At 39.8% G+C, this 20854-nt stretch overlaps 2 protein-coding genes across 4 annotated transcripts; one reads left to right on the top strand and one right to left on the bottom strand.

The window, feature by feature from the left end:
* Positions 1-1644: 1644 nt before the first annotated feature.
* On the bottom strand, positions 1645-8645 carry LOC112576631 (gigaxonin-like). Of its 2 annotated transcripts, none has more exons than XM_025259232.1 (6): positions 8565-8645; positions 7977-8217; positions 6374-6700; positions 4925-5284; positions 4280-4416; positions 1645-3981 (listed from the first exon to the last, which is right to left on the bottom strand). In XM_025259232.1, exons 1-6 carry the CDS (start codon positions 8569-8571, stop codon positions 3143-3145), a joined length of 1911 nt encoding a protein of 636 aa, XP_025115017.1. In that variant the 5' UTR covers positions 8572-8645; the 3' UTR covers positions 1645-3142. The 2 variants fall into 2 exon arrangements, with proteins under 2 accessions (XP_025115017.1, XP_025115018.1); XM_025259233.1 differs by lacking the exon at positions 8565-8645 and adding an exon at positions 8391-8394.
* Positions 8403-20123, top strand: LOC112576635 (probable aminopeptidase NPEPL1). Of its 2 annotated transcripts, none has more exons than XM_025259239.1 (12): positions 8403-8463; positions 9085-9235; positions 11965-12147; positions 13555-13812; positions 14584-14665; positions 15024-15166; positions 15465-15643; positions 15951-16005; positions 16397-16478; positions 16789-16952; positions 17469-17579; positions 17808-20123. In XM_025259239.1, the coding sequence occupies exons 2-12, from the start codon at positions 9092-9094 to the stop codon at positions 17961-17963; spliced, it is 1557 nt and encodes a 518-aa protein (XP_025115024.1). In that variant the 5' UTR covers positions 8403-8463; positions 9085-9091; the 3' UTR covers positions 17964-20123. The 2 variants fall into 2 exon arrangements, with proteins under 2 accessions (XP_025115024.1, XP_025115025.1); XM_025259240.1 differs by lacking the exon at positions 8403-8463 and adding an exon at positions 8513-8650.
* Positions 20124-20854: the final 731 nt, after the last annotated feature.

Here is a 20854-nt window from a genome sequence, read left to right as displayed (position 1 = left end):
TGCACTATCTTAAATAACTTTACTGACTTTACATTTGCCAAAGTAAGAGTTTGATCACGAACTAATATCACTGGACTGCTGGCAGACGATTTTTCCCAGTTAACTGCTAAAACAGGTATGATGCAAGAAAGCTTCTAGTTTGGTCACATTCTTTGTTACAGCTCGCTAGACTAACAGCGGAGAACTTCACAAGAGGCTAAAGCGTTGGTCTTGGCAGACAGACAGCAATCCACATATACACGTCCTTGGTTTGATTTTGATTTTGAATCAAATAAGCTGGAATAGGGCAACAAAAAAGATTAAAAGGAACCTTAATCAGGGCTTCTGCTAAGGCTAAATTCTTTGGGGTCCCAGGGATCCCTTCTTCAGATTTTTAAGGGGTCCCTGTTCTTCGCCCAAATTTGAAGGGGACCCCATTGACGAAAATTGAAGGGGTCCTCCGAACTTTGAATGCGTACTGTACGCAATTTTTTGCGTAAGCAGAAGCCCTGCTTAATGTTGAATCATTTTAGAAGAGAATTTAACCCTCTGAGCACGACATGAAAATATAAGTCGGGGGTGCATCATCCAGCCTGCTCATTTTAACCAGACACAATTTCATTTTTAACATCATGATTCTGACAAAACTGCCATGTTCTGGCCTGTGAGATTTTATATCATGTCTAGTGAAGCCCTCGGGTGAGAAAAGATTGGCCACCACTGGTATAAGCATTACAAAGACTGGCCTATAACTGACAACAGTGGGTGATGTTTGTTTTTTTATTATTGCTGCTCGTAGGTAAACATTAGACCAACAAACCTATATATTTTTGGAAAGGAGAAAGCGTGAACTTTGCAATAAAAGTAATGAAAATCGCCTTCCCCATGCTTCCCAGCAAAACCATGATTGTGGCTCATCATGCACTGAGGGTTAAGCATTTTCAAAACGTGCTTAATCAAACCAAACAAACACAACTATTTATCTCTTCTTCTTTGAGCCCTTGATCCACCGTAACACCTGTAGATCTTCAGGTCATCTATAAGGGAGGACAAATGTTGGTCTGGACACATCAGAAACATTTTTTGGTGCCTGCGTAAGTCTGTCCTGCCAGTATAGATCACCTCTCCACAATAATCCCTGTGCAGTGCCTCGACACTTCTCTGGCTTCAGGCCAAGTGCAAGTGCTTGACTGATTGAGGTTTGGCTCCATGATACAGAGATGCATGGTGTACATTTTTGTGTGGACATGAACTGGTGTCCCACAAACCAGACCAAACCCCCAGCTGCAGACAAACAGCACCAGGGAGAAGGAAAACTCCAGACCAAAAACCTGGGCAGAGGATACACCCATGCAGGCAAGTCTCTTTACAGCGGATGCTGGGGTGATAACCAAATGGCTATGCATCATGACATAACAGTTGTACTTCCCCCCCTGCAGTGTGATGGTGTTATTTCTTGGTGCCGAGTCTGAAGCCTGAAAGGGGCCCACTCTCAGCTACTACAAAAAAAAAAAAAAGTGGCCTCCACACACCTGTAGACGTCAGGTTGCTGACTTGCCCTAAATGGAGTTCATGGACTGCATAGGACAGGATCTAAGGTGCGATCAGTTGTATGCAGGAGAAAGCAATAATCAAAAGTTCTGTCACAAAAAGCAAACACAAGTATTTTTAGTTTATTTTTTAATTTTATGGCAAGAGTACAGAAATACTTATAGAATTCCAGCTGTCTTGCAACACTAAATGCTGAATTAATCTCATAAGCAAGTATGTGATCACGACTTCAATTTCACTTGCCAACCAAAACTTAAGATCAACCTTTGCTATTGTAAATATAAATCACTATACTGATGTAACACCACAAATAAAAAAAGAACTACTTGCAACATATTCAGACAGCAAGAGTACAAATTATTTAACGCCTGTTGCTTTAGGTATTTCAAATACGCGCTGTCCAGTTCCATTACTCTTGGAATTACATTTTTTAAAAATACAAATACTGTTTACATATTTCTTAAATGATCTGTTTACATCAGCTGTGGCTATAATTAGAAAACTAATATTGTTAATTGTAGAAAATAGAATGTTTCATAAGAGTCACTTTTAAGGACATTGTAGCTACAAGCAGGGTACTTGAGCATCTAGAAACTAAGCTCTTACAACTGCCAAGAGATCACTATTAAAGTTTATATTGCAGACATCGGAAATGTGTTCAGCATGAGCAAAGCAAGCCTGTAAACAGCTCCATCTAATGTGAACACATAAAGGAAGACTTACACAACGACATTCAACATTTAGATTGGTGACACTTTCTTGAAAGCTAAACATATAACACATTTCAGGGGTTCAGGCAGCTTGTTTCACAAATCATATGGAAGTTATTAATCCTGACATGTCACTTCGCTCCAGCACCAAAACCGTGACTAGAAATCTTGTGTAATGTACATTGGAGTCTGGGAGCAAACATCTTCACATGACAAGCCCAAATACTACTTCAACCAAGCACAATACACAATTCTAGAAACATTATACAGCAGCCACAGATGCTGACAGTCATCCCATTTCTCATCACTATCATCTTTCTCGGCATAACTACCAAAGTATCATTCAATGGAAACAATACAACCAGTTACAACACTGGTATTTTAAGGCCATATCTCAACAACTATAAATACGACATTAACATACTTGTCAAGCATGTGAAAGTGAGATGGGAGTAGCTGGTGTTTAATGCTGAACCAGCCACTAAGGCTGTATCATGGCTCAAGGACACATAGGATCTGCTCATATACAAAATATACTAAAAATAAAGAAAACGACTGCAAAGAAGAAAGTAACTTCATAAATGAGTACTCAACCCGAGGGTACCAGTAACAGCTTTTACCTGCCAATATAATTGCAGGATGCATGTGAAATAAAAGGGAGGTGAACATACCTTGACAATACCTGCAAAGGGCTGAACCAAAGTCATATGCCAGTTAAAAGCAATACTCCTCTCAGTAATATCAAGAGTGACTCCCCCATAGGACAGCGCGATGAAGTACACAATTCCAATGAACAGTTAATGTTAGATCGACAGATGGGCAAACACCCTGAATTATGTTAGACTTTTGAAGAGATGTGGTTACTTTGATGAGCACAAATGCAGAATGGTATCTAAAGGCATTTATTTGGTGGAAGCAGCATCCTCTCGTCGCGGATACAGTTCGGCCAAGACAGCTAATGGTATACTTAGTAGGCAGCACTGATAACGCTGCTGATGCGTTGGGAGGTTCTGTACCAGACATTGCCACGTGTTAGTGTGACGATTAAATGCACGCACACAGTGGACAGAATTTCCGACATCTAGTTCTCCAACAACAAGGACATCTTCACCGTCATACACTGCACCACAGATGTGTGATCGCTCATTCATGATGCAAAGACCTGGGGCACCATGCCGATTTTGTACGCTAACCCAGTAGTCGTTTTTGGACATATACACTTCGGTGCCACAGAACTTCAGACTATGCCCAGACTGGACAGCACCAGGGCACTCGATGTGTCGGAAGCCACCAAAAACATAAATGTCATTTTCCACAGCCACAGCTCTGGCATCACAACGACGTTCTCTCAGAGGAGACACAGACAGCCAAGACTCTGTGCGGGTATCGAAGCACTCAACAGCTTCGTAGAACTTTCCAACAATGCCACCAGCAATGACGTAAATTTTCTTGTCTGCTGCTGCAAAAGCTGACCAGACTCTCTTTAGGACCATGTCAGGAAGAGGCCGCCATTTGTTGGTAAACACGTTGTACACCTCCATGGAGGTCAGTGGATCCGTCATATCATTGCTACCCCCTAAAGCATAAATACTATCGTCAATGGCAACCAGACCAAAGCCAACTCGTCCATGTTCCATGGGTGCTATGGCAGTCCAAGTATTGGTGTTTGGGTTGTACTTCTCACCTGTGTTTAGGATACGACAGTGCTGATCTCGTCCACCAACAGCATATAAAAAGCCCCCTGCATAAAAAGGAAAGAACTAGATTAGTGATGTTGTCTGACACAGTCCAGTCTGTCATTAAAAATGACTGCTAAACTCTCTTTCCACTTAAAGTCTTTTTTTTTTAAAGCGGAAGATTGTTTAACATTTAACCACACAAAATATGTATAAATACAAGTAAATATTTTATGTTTTACCATAATAAAAATACATCTCAGTGTTAGTTGTCTCACCCATAGCCCAATAGCTTGCGTACAAGTATGGATGAGCAGTGAAGCAGAAAGTCTCAGTGACTTAAACAATAAATGCAGTTCTTACCAACTTCCACAACACAGTGGCCAGTTCGAGGTGTGAGCATGGGAGCCAAGTCAATCCAAACACAGTTTGGAGATGATTGTGACTTATTGATTCGCACACATCTGGTTGTGGCCTTAGCCTCTATTTCTTCCTGTGACCTTCAGATAAACATAGTACATAAGACAGTATAAATGTCTATTGTTTTCTCAATCTTAGTACACCAATAGCAAGATAATTAATAATAAAAACAGCAGATATCAAGCTCACCCCCACTCATCTATTGCCTTCTAATTGTATAGCTATTATACGGAGAAGAAATCACAAAACAAAAGCTGCACTGCCACAGCCCACAACAACTTTTAAACAAAATTATTGCTTGAAGAAAGGTTTGGGGAGAAAGATATAAACATTTTAAAGATGTTGACAAAGTTTCACACGTGCTGGTGATGTTACTGGCAAAACCACAGCTACTGTGACACAAAGAGATAAATTTTGAATACTGAAGCTTTTTTTTTTAAAGATAATGGGGAAAACTCCAAAAAAAAAAAATTCAAGTTCAAACTTGCTAAAATGGCTTCTAAATGCCAGAAAAGTGTGTGTATATGTGGCTTGGTATTTGTCAAGAAAGAGACGTTTTTGGCATAAAGAGTTACGCTTGGTACTTACTCTACTGCCTGACCTTCACCTCCACAAACAACCAGCACCTGTTGCAGCCCCCTCCTTCTGTCTTGCCGTGGATCTTGGCGCAGGGCATCCAAGACCTGAGCAACCTCTTCCAGAGCATCAGGATTAGCATCATCCTGTCTGAGTCGCGAGATGGCTTGGTCTGACAAGAATCCTACTCTAATGCACTTGTTCAAAAGCCAGGACATCTGTGCCTTACGACTGACCATGTCCCAGCGATACCATCGAATGATGCTGTCCATGACATCTTCCTCAACCCTGACTTGAATGGTATCACGAATCAATAACGCATGCACCTCGTCTGCAGGTAGACGCAGAAACTCCTCGCTGTATGTGGCTTCCCTGAAAAAAAATAGTGGATGACCTTTGAGACAAAGCTGACAGATACTGACAATACAGAATTCTAGTAAATCATTTTTCAACAGCTCACACTTGCCCAACACACATCTGTAGCTACATGAAAACCAATCATAAACTGTTAATAAATAGTTTACAAACTATGCTGCCAACTCAGCAGACTCTTCATAATGTGTTTTTGATCCCAACTGTGCTTGGTCAAAAGTCAAAGCACTCAACTTGAAACATTTTACAATCTGACAGACTAACACAAGAGGCAATAGTTATCAGAGATATTTGCATGGGCCACACATCTAGGAACGAGCGGTAAAATGGAAGATAATTTCCCCACCTTCTCCCTTTGACCACATTTAGTCATTTTGTATCACCATGTCGTGGAATGTGTTACTTTCCATGTTCACATCATGTGTGTGTGAGGAGTTGCATGTATACCAGTAATTTTCTCTCTGTGTGTGGTGCTTGTCTGTGTGTTTTTGTTGGGGAGATGGTGTATTATGCTTTTTACGGTATGTCAAACCCTGCTGAAAATGGCAGTCTATAAAAATCCTTGATTATTATTATTGGATTGTCAATTATAGAAAGGCAGAAATTCTTATAGTCCTTGTTGCATGCATCAATGTAGTTTTCCTTGATTCAAGATTTTACTCACTGAATTAAGAAAAGGACAGCATTGGAATAAGTAAGCTCTTGTTTCAAATTACACTACTATTTATTAACTGCCAATACAATGTAATAAGTTTGTTCTTTAACTGTGACCTTTCTCTTTTATCAAAGTGCAAGAGACACTTCTTAATTCTATCGCTAGCTCTCTGTTGGCCCATAGAAGTCTCCTATGCGTGAAAAAAATTAAAAGTTCAAGAAATTATTTCTTCTTGGCTTGTTGCTTCTTAGGGTTTTGAAAATCATCTACAGCTGCCAATAGTGCATCCAGTGGGTGTAGGCAGAAAGACACAGAAGGGATGTAATGAGACCAGCATAAGCTACTAGTACACCACATTGGTCACGGCATTAGTGTGCATGTGCATGCATAAGTTAGCTCATAAATATGTAACCTGGTTTCAATGTGCCACTCACCTGAAATGTTCATCAAGATACTGAGTCACCCTAAGGTGAATCCAAGGGCACGACAAGCGAGCAGTGAACTCTCGGATTCCAATGCAGTTGTGAGGAGAGATGCATCCCTGGAGAAATTCGCAGCATGTGTCCTTCAAATCCGTAAGCAGCAACAAATCAGCTGCTTGAAGCAAGTCCTGGATATTTTCTGGCTCAAGAAGAACTTGTGCAGTATAGATGTAATCCAAAATCCTCTCAAATGTCTTTGCACCAACATTCAGACTGTCCAGATTAATACACATCTTCCCATCATGCTGTTGCTGGTTTTTATTGTAGCTGAACAGTGCTCTGAAATATAAAGAAGAAATCTTATCAACACAAAAAGATATTTTTACATACTGTAAAAGTTCATCAAATTCATAAAAGTGGGGAAAAGTCTATATTATATTAAGAGGAACCTGTTTAGCAGAAATAAAAGGAAAACAGAAACTTCCTTAGCTAAAACAAAATTCAGAAAACTTTAATAAAAACAAATCATGTAAAAGAAACATTACTCACAAGGCATTTAAAAATAAAAAGGTACATATAATCATAACAAGAAATTTTCATCCAGACCTGATAAACACGATTTCAAGTTGAAATAACAAACAAAGAGTTTTCACAAAAAATATTGTTAATATTTATTTCTGTGGCACGCTGTGCCTTCAGACTTTTCATCTAGTCAACTGCATGTGTTTTATTTACTTAAGATGGAGAGGTATAAAACAGTGACAGACCTTAACTATTGTTTATGACAAAAAAAGTCTCATTGATGCACTATTTGCAAATAAAAAAGGAAAATATTCATTCAAGACTCACTGTAACATTTGTCTGAATGCAAAGGAACAAAATCCATGTTACATCTGTGACATTACTGCATTAATGGTTACTTACCATTACTTACCAGGTTTGGTTGGAACTGATTTCATAAATAACACACACACACACAAAACACATAATGCAAACAATTACATCTTGAAAGCTTTTTACAGCCAATGGAAAGCAAAGCATAACTAACTAAAAAGTGATAATTTTTTTCCCCCTGGGCATCCAAAATACAAAACAATCTGTATAATTAATGCTTCATGGGTGCTGCAAAAGCCGGTCTTATACCTTAAACAGACAATATAAACTGACTGATTAAAATTAAAACAATTCTGTCAGACCATGATGTCCATACTCCTTTATTTATATCTCAAGTCAGCACAAAGGGGGCAGTACATTCTGTAAAGCATCAGGGCAAATGGGACAATTGTGAGTTACCTCTGGCTATGCAATGCGGTTTCTATGGAAAATTTATTTCTGAAACACCAGGTCGAAAACAAGCATAAACCTTTATCATGTAATGATTATACTTATCCGCATACATTTCCCGTTTCATAAAGTGGAACTGTTTTATATATATATCCAACTGCATGGAACTATCCTTGCATACCATTACCCCGCAAATGATACCACTCGGTCTTTCTCCAGACTTATTTGAAAAGCCGTCTTCTTCAACACTTGGTGAAACATCCAGACATACTCAAATCTCATGTAAATAACAGAGACAGTCAATTGAAGTTAGTACAAGAACAGTCCTCACCTTAAATACTGGCTGGCAGCGGACAGGACGCTCTTTTGAACTGGAATACACGTACCATCGATGGTAATGTATGCATCACAGAGATCTGGAATTTTCCGCGTTTCGTTTAAGTTTGACAGAAGCTTTCTGGCATGGTGCTGGTACGAAAACCGCAAGCTGTTTAGGTCCCTCTTCGAATCGAAATCTCCAACCGACGCCATTGACGAGACTTGTGTTGCGAGCCGCTGAGTCAGTGGATCGTCTGGAAATATGCAACAATAAACAATAACCCCTTCATACGTATAATTACTTTCTTTTCTTGTGGGAACAAAGTCTCATTAACAAAGGGTACAATTAATTATTCGAGAGTCAAATCAGCTAAAAAAAAACCCAAAACTTTCAGTTAATTTCCTCTCTATCTTTGCTCTCACCCACAGCAGACAATTACTTCCTCTGAATGCGTTTCCGGTTTAGTGCTCGTGAGCTTGCTTGGGGCTAGACTTTGCAAGTGAGTACACGACTAATTCCGACTTTATGGGAATGTACACAAGTGGATACGCGTCGCTACTGTTCGAGAATAAAAGAAATCTATACAATGAGATAAATTACTTTCCATGAAGCTGTCTGCAGTGTCTCCAAAAGGCGACCTTTTGATTCTTTTGCGCTTGTATTTGTAATGTGGGGCCAGAGGGTGGGTGGGTAAAAAATCCCGGTTGATAAGACGTTAAGATTAAAAAAACCCAAAAACTTATCAGTTCAGAGTAACTCGTTTTAAAATACATCCAAAGAAGGTGGGGATTGTTGTCCTAGTAAACAGAGACTGTCGATATTTCTTTTGTTCTTTTTTCTTGAACCAGATGAAAATGAGCAAGTCTGAACACTAAAAGAATCTCACTTAACTTGAAACTAACTTGAAGAAAATAGTATGTTAGCATGACACTTGATAAAATTTTAGCAATTAGAAAAGCGGAAAATCATGATGGGTTTTCATTGTCTCAGAAGATATTGTGGGTAAACAGAGTAAAATGAAAGAATGACTGTAACATTTTGTTCACTTTTGGTTAAGTTTCATGATCCTTCACTGTTTTTTAAACACATGCTGATTTACTTTTTTGTTCGAAATGAGCAGCGCAGCCATGGCTACACTTAAGTTCTCAGCCACTTTGAGCAAGAGTGATCCACAGACTAATGCAGTACTAATTGTGGGCCAAACTAAACATCTGACACAAATCAGCTGGGAGATTATTAAAGGAAAATTGGAACCCCGTGTGGATTGTGAGGTAATATTTCTGTGCAGTCAGTGAATGATGATGATGATTTTTAAAATGCCTATTCATTGTGGTGTGAGGTGCACTCATTTTGACATGCACACATGGAAACATGACAAATAACCCACCATTCAGGTATGAAAAGCACTAGTTAGGCTAACAAGAGACCAAATGAAAACATATTACGAGTAGTACTTGTTCAACAAATATGTTTTCAAGCGAGATTTGAAGATTAAGAAAGAAGTGTCTAAATTGAAGCTGAGATCCATGATAGAAGAAGCAGAATTGCTAGGCTTGACATTTAAAAGTGGTTAAGACAGAGAAGTGGACAAATGGTGAGAATGCAGTGGAGACTAGTAAGAGAGCAGAACAGATGCTGCACCAGGGATAATTGTCAACAGATATAAGCAGCCTTGTATTTCATGCACTCAGAGGCAGTAAATGCATCTTTATCATTAAAGGAGTGCAATATTGATGGTAAAGTCTTTTGAAAATAAGGCAGCAGCATAATACTGAACTTTCATAAGGGGAGAGTGGTCTTAGAATAACCAGCTAAGAATGTTTTACAGCAGTCTAACTGAGAAGTACACAGGAAGAAATGAGAGTCTTAGTGTCTCCCCCTGTGAGAAATTATCTTGTAGAACTGATATTTTTAATCTCGAGATAGCATAGCTGACAATCTTTGGCAGGGGTGGGCAATTAATTTTCCCAAGGGGCCGCATGAGAAATTGGGATGGTTTTAGAGGGCCGGACTAATATAGTTAACAGTTTTACACAATACTGTATATATAGTATATATACTGGCGAACGGGCGGCCAGTCAGAGACAGGAGGCAGGCCGGCCTTTGCCCAGGTCTGGTCTTTGGTGATGTGCTGCTTCATTGATTGAGCAGAATCCAGGAAAAAGCCAGGCTGAGCCACACACCTAGAAAAAGGAATTGGTGGATCCAGAAAAGAGGATTACTTTAGCTTGAGCATTGTTAAGTTTCAATATATTGTCTATCATCCACCAGTCATTGTTAGCAGTACAAGCCAGAATAATGTGTCTCAGTATGAATGTTGGTGGACATACACTTGTATGTCATCAGCAAAGAGGTGATGATAGACTGATGATAATAATAATAATTCAGGGACCTTATATAGCACCATATCCCAGTCCTATGGGCAGGCTCATGGTGCTTTACAGAAAAAAGAGACATACAGATGCATATAACAAATAGGGAATGTCATATGAGATGGATGCTGCTCTCGGTGAACACAATTCATCTCATAAATTGTAAAAACCTCTGCAGATTCTCCTTTCCACATCACAGAAATTGCCCATTGGGATTAATAAAGTCTGTTGTTATTGTTAGAAACTAACAGGTCTAATAGGTAAAAACCTTTTTACTGCTCATTGGGTCGCCTGCAAAATTCTTATTTGAAAAATCAAAATGAGTTCACAAGCTGTTGGAAGAGAAGCTGGCTGCTTAGTGATTGTAGACAGTGGTGAAGTACACATGACAAATAAAACAGGTCCAAGAACTGAGCACTGGGGAATTCTGAATAATGTGTATTTGGGGCAGATGAGATGTTGACAGACACATGCTGAAAATGATCTTGCAAGTATCATGCAGCCACTGAATTGCTTTTGAACAAATCCAAATACAGTTTCATGACAAGCAGAACAGCAAGATTGACTGTCAAATGCAGCAGAATTGTCAAAGAACAAAAAAACCTTCTAAAGATATCAGAGTGTCTTTGAGAAGTTGAAAAACAGTCTTGGTACTATGACCAGCTCTGTATGCTGCCTGAAAGGGGATCTATTCTAAAGACTGTTCATTGAAATGAGAGAGGGGTGGGTACAACTGTTTCAAGTATTTTCATGATGAAGCATGCGTTTGACTATGGTTGATAGTCCTTTAGATTGGTCATGTCAAGGAAGTGTTTCTTTAACAAAAGATTCAATCCAACTCAAAGGGTACAATGCCAGAAGTCAGGGAAAGGTTTATGATGCAGATTATATAAACTAGATAGGAAGCTGAACAGCAAGTTGATTGTACAACAATGTGGTGGGAGTGGGATCCAGCTCATAACACATTGGGAAAATATTTTTAAAGACGAAAAACACAAATTTATCTAAAACAGATATGAGCTTATCAAGGGGAAGGCCCAAACATAGAATTATGGATGATGAAGATGCATCTGATGATTGGAGTTATGTCTGTAATCAGCAGAAAGAGTGGGCAGTGCTGCAGAATCCTGACTAGTAGGTAGAGGAGTAACATTCTGCTTGCCAAGGAACAAAGGGAAATTCTGGATCAGTTTATCTGGCTAGTTTTAATGCCTGCAATCAGATTAAATATTTTGTGTTTCAAAACTTCTCAAACCTAGAGATGTGCTTGTTTGATACCCCATGACAACTTTTATCCCCAACTGATTCAGTTGTTGAAAGGGTGTGAGGAGATAAGAGGAAGGAAGAGATGGGCGTCACTCTCAGCCTCTGACATTTGATGCTGATACACCTTGGGCCATTATCTTGCATTATAAATTATAATAATAATATTTTTATTCTTAAGTTGCATAGTGATAGACTAAATGGAAACCCTTGAGGTGCCGCCAATCTGAGATAATGATAAGCCAGTCTCAGGACAACTATACTGTCACTATCTGCTTGATTGTTTAGCCAGCCAGTCTTAAAATACTTGTTGCCATAATACCTGTCTGCTGCTTAAACAGTTTTTGATGTGAATGTTTTCACAGACATATTTGGTTGGAGTGTCTCATCTTCACCCTTCACCAACTGACTCCTGCTCACTATGGCTAAACAATGCCACAGTTGCTGCCCTTCCCACCAAGATCAGTCGACACAACACACCTTCCCGGGGTCATGCACTGACCAAGGTCATCAAGAGTTGTATGGCTGGAGGGGATGAGTACATAGTGGTCAGTGGTTTTGTATTCAACTGTGCCACCTCTTTTTTATCATTTACCATTAATAAATAGGTATTATTAAGTGTGTTCACTGAGTTGCTCATTCTGAATGCCAAATGCTGTAGCCAAACAAATGTTACTGTGCAGTGTACACTTTCTGGTCAGTCATGCTTTAACGAAGTCTCAATTCCTTCATGTTATAGAAAAAGTTGGTGTTAGGAGATTCTTGCAGAGGACCTGGATAACTAGAAGACTCTTTTTTAATTTTTTTTGTTTCTGTGGTATATTGAGAGGAAGAGCATGAATCTTGTGTGTATAAAAAGTTCTTGAAAAGTAGGTGAAAAGTATCTTGGTTTGTTCTACCAAAACCCCATAATATAATACATACTGCCTCTTGCACACTTGGTATGATGCCCACATGATATCATAGCTGTGTCATGTGTTGTTATGATTCCAACACCTCAAGCATAGGGATGTACTTTTGCAAAATCAAGTATCAGTATCCTATTAGCTTACAAGGTATTAAATATCTTGCACAGTTGATTGGATATCAATACTGTATCTTTTATTGATAAGATTATCTTGTAAAGTTGCTTGAAAAATAACAATCTATATCTTGAACAGTTGATAGGAACATTATATCACATACTAGCAGGGTATTTGGATGCTCTTGAATGTACTCAGTCTAAGGAGGTCACAGCACAAATATTTGTCCTGGGACTGATTTCCTCTGCAAATCTTACAACTGTGGTCTTCTTGTCAACTAATTTTGAACAAATTACCACTTTGAGTTGTTTTTATTCAGTTCAATAATTGAAATTGAATAATGAAACAAAAAAGTGAACCATAGAGGTAGTGTCATGGACACTTATAGCGCTAATGCATCCTTCATCAGTGTAGCAGAGTGAGGAAGTCTAATGAGCTCTTGTTCACCCACATAGACTTCACATTCAATGGCTGTCAGTTTGCTCTCACCAACAGTTGCACATGCTAACTTACACACCCACAGCTGTATGTACTAGTTTACACACCACAGCTGTACATACTAGTTTACCACATGTGTAGTTCTAACTTTACACACCCACAGCTATGCATACTAGTTTACATGCCCACACCGCTGTGCATACTAGCTCACATGCTGTGTAGCTGTGTGCGCTAGCTCTCATACCCACAACTTTACTTACTAGCTCACATACAGCTGCATGTAAAGCTAGTACATACATCTGCAGGGGTGTGAGCTATTATGTACAGCTGTGTGTGTAAACATAGAATCTTATGTATATAGTAGAATATGCTCGTGGTTATTTGTACAGGTGGTGTGTGAGCATGCAGATGAGTTGGCCTCTGCCTGTACAGCTGGTAGAATATCGGTATTGAATCTTATGCATGTGTTAAAATACGCTTATGGTGTTTGTACAGGTGGTGTGTGAGCGTGCAGATGTGTTGGCCTCTGCCTGTGCAGTGGCCAGAGCTCTTCCCTTATACTGCGGCAAGTCCAACACCACAGGCTTCAAGCGCGTGGTGACTGTTGAGTTTGTGCTGGCAAGCTCTAGAGGAGAAGAGGTCCTGACTGATGCTGATGTTGAGGCAATATCTGTGGTGGCTCATGGTGTACGCCTTGCGGCTAAAATTACTGACATGCCATGTTCCCTCATGCATACTGACGCCTTTTTAGAGGTAAGCTTTGTTTGGGTTTATGTGGGTTTTTTTTTTGAATTTGGTCTCTGTTTTTAGAGCTTGGTCTGTAACATTGAATGTACTTTTATCAGCATGTGTGGTTTTGAAATGAAATTGAATTTTTCTCAACAGATTGTCAACTCCTATGTTTTGGAAACATTTAGCTGTACATTTTCTATGTTTGATATGAGAGCACAATGTTGTGGGTTCAAAGATCATTTGAACCAGTGACCCAAAAATTCCCTCTGTCCACCCTGCAGTAAATGGATAAGTCAAAGCATGTGGAAGGAAAAAGATTATGCTCTGCTTTCCAAGTGCCATGCTTTAGACATGATGAACCTGAATTTACATCGCGTGTTCCTTCAGTATAAGATCTCCATCTCAATCAGTTTGGTGGACATCTTTTCATTCAGGTGTGGTCAGGTAAACATGTGGTTAGTGTACTTTGTGAAGCAAAAGGTCATTGGCTTGAAGTTTGATTGGGCCTATGATTAGAAGACTTCCCCTGCTGCCCTGTCATAATTCAGCAGCTAAGAGCAAAGGCATCTCCAGAAGAGGGCTGGGCTCCACTCTCCATGTGAGGTACCTTCAACGCAGTGAGACACTCACATTTAATACTCCTATGGCCGATTGACTTTGACATCTATTACCTTTTTTAAAATGTTAAGTTTCAGCTTATGTGTATTTTTGTTGACATATACCCATATGTATGTACATGTTTTATCTCAGACGATGTTGTATATACATAACATTAACATCTCTCTGTTTTAGGAAATAAGAGCAGTTGGAGATGAGCTTGGAATTACTCCTCTTGTGATTCGAGGAGAAGAGTTGGAGAAAAATGGTTTTGGAGGCAAGTAATTAGATCTGCCACGATCTACCAATCTAGGCTGTGCATGCTGAATTGCAGACAAGTTGACATAGACCTGTGACACAGCCAAGCTGACCTAGACAAAGGACACGAGAGCTCACTGACACATTTTGTGGTAGAGAGTTATCACTCACACAACATATATAGCTAACATCAGTATGCCTATAGATATTTATATAAGCAGCATCGGTGCATTGGGCAACCTAAGTGATCTTAAGTATATTTGTGCCAGGGCAACACTGCAATGGTTAGGCAAAGATGAGATTTGTCCTTCACTATATTTTTATTTATGTTTAGCATAAATCTTGCAGCTTACTTTTAGAAACACTTTGTGCTACAGGCATCTATGGTGTTGGCAAAGCAGCCGTGCACCAACCTGCCCTTGTTGTACTAAGTCACAAACCTCAGGGAGCCATCCGTAACATCGCCTGGGTCGGCAAGGGAATCGTCTATGATACTGGTGGCCTTTGCATCAAGTCCAAGGTAAATCTTATACTCTCTGCTCAGCTTGTGTCTTGCTTTTAAGCGACTTGTTTTTGGTGTATGTGTTGCTGTATACGCAGCATTTGGCACAAATGCAAATTTATGTTCACAACCAGGTTGTGGGGGGATCATGGAATTTGACATCATAAATACATGGAAATTATTAGTTGATGTCCTATATAAAAAGACTATTTGCTGAAAATAATCTTTGTTTAGCGCAGCTGTTAGATGAGTGATTGTGTGTATATGTCTAGGAGCATGCTCACTTTATGTTTGGATGAAATTTGTTGTTCTTTAGACTGGCATGTGTGGAATGAAACGAGATTGTGGTGGGGCAGCTGCTGTTTTGGGCGCGTTTTTTGCTGCTGTCAAGCTTGGGCTGACGGAAAACTTGCACGCCATATTTTGTCTGGCAGAGAATGCAGTGGGGCCAACTGCTCAAAGGCCTGATGATATTGTCACCATGTATTCAGGAAGGTATTGCTGTTAATATCAAGAAGAAATACGTGATAATAGACCAGCTAGGAAACATGACCTAATGCAGAGGCAGATAACTGTGTACTTACAAGGGCTGCCATAACAAACTAAGCCATTACTGTGGGATTTTGTTATCGAAAAAAAATGTAGTCGGAATGTAGTTGTCTTGAAATGTGCGATCATGTAGAGAAACCATTGTTGATAAGAGGGTATGCATCGATATCTATCCAGTCTTTAGTGCTGTGTCTTCTGTATAATAGACATGTCTTTAGTACTGTCACCTTTAAATGAAGTGTTTATTTGACAGGACGGTGGAGGTCAACAACACTGATGCTGAAGGCCGGCTGGTACTAGGAGATGGGGTCAGTTAGGTTTCTAGTCTCACATTCATGAAGAGTGAGATATACCTGTGTGACGCGATAGATCATGATTGATGATCGGTGTATGGCTATGAGAGATGTTTAAACTGTTGAGAGAGTGGTGTAGGATATGTACTGTTTGTGATGAACCTGCATGCTTATTTTTTGTCTTTGATGCCTGATCAACCAAGATAAATGCGCAAGGCCCAGAATGCGAAGATGTGCCAGGGACATAGACTACAGCATTACAATAGATGTTTTAGCTTAGAAATAGATAATAGCACAGTGTCACGGAAAAGACTTAGAAACCTGATATGAGTAATAATAATAAAGGTCGCTTGTATATCACCTTAATAACCCTTAAAACATCAGCAGACTCTACAATCTTTCATAGGTATCATATGCTCTGAAGGACCTGAAATGTGACACCATCGTGGACATGGCCACTCTGACAGGAGCACAAGGCATTGCTACAGGTAAGTACTCAATGTGGGAACATTCTCCTGTTGTGTGCCAGTGTGCTGTCAGAAGTGCTTCAGGTAGTTGCTAGAATCACTGCATATAACTACTACATTCAACTTCCTTGGTACTGTGTTCTTTCTCTGCATGTTCCTTGGTACTGGAAGTCAGTAATGTTAAAATGGGTTACCATCTGCCTTCACCAGTTGACTTATCCTGTTTGTGTGCCTGAATGTGTTCATACATGCAAGCAGTGTGCTTCGTGAAGAAATGTGTCTAGATGCTGTACCCAGACAGAAGAGAAAATCTTATGTTTATGTTCTGCAGGCAAATACCACGCAGCCATCTTGACCAACTCAGAAGACATGGAGGATGCATGCGTGCAGGCTGGACTGAACAGCGGTGACATGGTGCATCCAGTGCCCTTCACACCTGAACTGCACTTTAGCGAGTTTTCATCAGTTCTGGCCGATATGAAGAACTCTGTTGCGGTGAGCACTTTTGTAACCAGGCTTCTGCTTGCAGAGAGATATTTTATCGATAAGGTGGCCAGACTTAACCTTGTGAAATATTACATCATTAGTGTGCATGTAATCAGATGTCTCTGTGAGAATTTTGTCCTTGATTTGGGCATTGTCACTCATAGTCTGTGTAAGATATGTTTTATCACTTAGATCATTGCCGTTCATTATCAGTAATATGGAGCCATCACATGTATGGTTCAGACTAGACAGTAACCATTCTCTATATAGCCATGTTCACAGAACTTCAATACACATTTAAAATTGATTATTACTATGCAGGCTTGCATCCTGTTAATTATGCAGTTTGCACTATGTGACCAGAATAAGGTTTGAGCTATCTCCTGTTCACTTAGGAAGTTTGGTCTATCTGCCTGTACCTTTGTGACCATAGCTGTCTGGAACTATCTTGCTTCCCTAGTGTCTAACAATATCCAGCTACCAGTTTCTGCCATTTCCCAAAAGAAAATTTTGTTTGAACACCAGGATCGCAGCAATGCGCAGGTTTCCTGTGCCGGCTTATTCATCTTCTCACACATTGGTTTTGACTTCCCTGGCACATGGCTGCATATTGACATGGCTACACCTGTACATATGGTGAGGTTTGGGCTTTATTTCTTCTAGATTTGCATGGTCATTTTACAGGATTTAATTTTTTGTAATCTTTTTACAATTTGTTTTAATTAACATGTTTTAAATTGACCAAATACTCGACTAAAAGTCAGTGTAAATGATATTTTCACAGACATGTTAGATGTAGTTGTACTGTGAGAGTTAAACATTTTGTTAGGACTGCTGACAGTGCTGTTGTCAAATTGATTTCAGGGGGAACGATCCACGGGGTATGGAGTGGCATTGCTAGTTACCTTGTTTGGCTCCATGTCAGTGAATGACTTGGTGCGCACCACTGCCCCAGTTTCTGCATGTGACGGCATGGACACAGTAGACAACAAAGCAGCCAAGAAAATCCGACTTAATTAACCAAATGCTTCACCATAACCACAACACTTGTTCGCCAGTAATCAGAGTATTGGGAAAGAATGGTCTCAGGGGATGCTGAGTGTGCAGAGTCAAAATGTGGAGAACTCAGTGTTCTTACATATGTAATAATAATAAACAGGTGACACTGTAGCCAGTGAAGTGGATGGATGAAGATAACAATGCCATTTGTGATGTGATTGTTTTTTTGGGTTTTTTTTAAATGTGTAGCAAGATGAGAAATTGTAGCAGACATCGTTAGTTATGCCACTGGAATTATGAGAATGTAGACAACCACACTGACCTGCACTCTAGTAAGATTTCTTAAATTTTAATTTGTTTATGCCTTGTCCATGAGCTTTTAAAAATAAATATGTGTGTGCTTGTTTGTGTGTGTGGATATTATATAGTCAGGCTGTTGCAAGGTATGTTGAGACCCCTTTCAGCTATGGGAAGTATGTGTTTATTTTTTGTGGTCTTGATGTAATTCTCCTGACTGATGTGGACTGGTACCAGTTCCATTATATATGTGCTTCACATTGTTCCGATCTGGTATTGCAGATGAGCCAGTCCAGTTACAAGGCAAATTTTGCAATTACTGTATCATTTGTACCCAGCATGTGTATATTCAAGATGGTTTGCTGCTTTATGCCTCAGATTGTTGTACTTTTCTGTTAGAAGCAGCAGCACGTGCCCTGCCTTGTGGCATCATGTGTTTATCTGTCTTCCAAAAAAAATCCCATCCAAAACAGGTATTGCATATTGTGAGAAAACAAACCTTGCTCTCACACAGACACACTTATGTTTTGTGAATTATGGAACCTGCATTGGGAAACAGGTCTGACTTTAGATTACTGACATCTGTGTGCAAGGTCCCCATTTTGTTCACAGACCTGATTTACCAAAAGCCACATTAATGTTTCTTGTCTTCGTTGTAGTTGGTAACTGAGAATGTACCAGAGATGTCCATTACCATTGGTAAATGATAACATGGTAATGTCATTACTGGTAAATGAAAATGCGACCTTTGCTGGTGTTTTTATTAGCAGGTGATTTTAACCCTTTGGGCATGATGGGCCACGATCAGGGCTTTGCCAGGGAAGCATGAGGGAGGCCATTTTCATTACTTTTATTGCAAAGATCAAACTTTCTCCTTTCCCAAAATGTATAGGTTTCTTGGTCTAATGTTTACCTGAGAGCAGCAATAATAATAATAAAAAAGAATTCACCCACTGTCATCTTCACAGTCATCAGTTATTAGCCGATCTTTGTAATACTTATACTTTTATGTCATGCTCAGAGGGTTAAGTCTCATCAGCATTACAGATGGTAACTGATGAAAATATGGTAATCTTGTCTCAGTGTTACAGTTGGTGATGTGTCAATCTTAAAAGTGGAACAGTAGGTAATTAAAAACACGGCAGTCTTACTAGCACCACAGTTTCTAATAGAATGTGTCAGTCAGTTCAGTTGTTAGCTTTCTCTACTGACCTTTTTTCGTTGTGGCAGTTGACGGTGTTGGTTTTTTTTTTTTTTGCTTTGTTTTGTTTTGTTTTTTTCAAACTGAAGAAAACTGTAGAGAGCCAGTAAGTGAGAAATTTATCATGGCCAAGCAGGAACAGCTGGGTTAGGTGAATCTGGTTCTCAAACTTTTTTGAAATGTGTGGAAACTGGAAAACAAAGTACTTAGTCCTGATGTGTGATATTGCTACTTTTGTCCTCAGGGTTACAGAGTCAGCAGTGCTTGCATGTCTTGTAGAGTTCTGTTCTTTTGTAATTATTTGAAGTGACCTGTGCCATGGATGTGTACATGGAAGAAAGTATTTTTCCACCCTCTCTGCAAATTGTTGTAGTTGCCTATGGCTTGTATGACCTACATGTGAATGCATGTCTTTTTCTGCCTGTCCTGGTAGGTATTTTTGGAGCTGAGTCTGGCATGGTCTTGTATGCAAGCACATGATTTTTATACATAATCAGCTTTGTATACTATTCTTTTTATAGCAATTCTCTCATGTGTGCATCTACTTTAAAGTGCATTGTACAGCACATGGTGATTTGTCAAAAATATCAGACTGAAAGCATTTTTGGGAATAACATCGGTCAAACATGGCAGTCGTCAGTGATGTCGTATAGAAAAGAGATCAAATTAAAGTTTGAATGCTTGCTGGTGTCTTTGGTTTAAACTAAAATTTTATAGTATACTGTTGTGTATTATTATCAAGGATTATAAAAAGCACATTTCTATAACTGCTTGACCCTACAACAACTGTATCTCTCCTGTAATTAAAGCACCACCAGCTTGTGAAAAGGGCTCCGATAGCTGCTGTTTCTGAGCATTCTGTGAATGGATCTTCCAATGTTTGAGGGTAGTGAGGAGTGGTTCCTGGGGACTCACCATGGTGGCGATGCCCAGCAAAGTCCTTCGTCTTGTGCTGTCTGTAGGAGCCTGCTCTGATCATGGGGACAACTAGTGATTTGTAGAGCCGAAACTTTGTGCTGAAGCTGAAGCTTTTGCTGTTTATGTGGTGCTGAGATTTCCCATCATCGCCGCCGCTGCTGCTGCGATCCCGAGACAAATGTCTGCCGCACAGCTACCGTCCCTGGAGAAGGTTGCGCCCATGTGTTTAAAAGCTTTGTATCTCCTTTAGCTGAGCTCTGTTCATGCGGATTTCCGTTTTGGCAGATCCGGTGGTGTTTCCCACTACTTTGCTCTTGTCCTGGTGATTTCAACACTATACGCGCCCACACAGGCATTTTCGCTTGGTCTGTTACAAAATACACATCACATGAAACGAGATGGCATTTGTAGTTGAACGAGGTTTTCCAGCAACGTTTGGACATGTTTGTCTGACACTGTAAAGCTCAAGCACTGAATCGTGAGGGACGGGTAGAGG

The sequence above is a fragment of the Pomacea canaliculata genome, linkage group LG12 (assembly GCF_003073045.1).
Source record: "Pomacea canaliculata isolate SZHN2017 linkage group LG12, ASM307304v1, whole genome shotgun sequence".
Classification (NCBI taxonomy): Eukaryota; Metazoa; Mollusca; class Gastropoda; order Architaenioglossa; family Ampullariidae; genus Pomacea; species Pomacea canaliculata.
The sequence above is the reverse complement of the archived record's forward strand: the minus strand, read 5'-3'. Positions and strand labels throughout refer to the sequence as shown.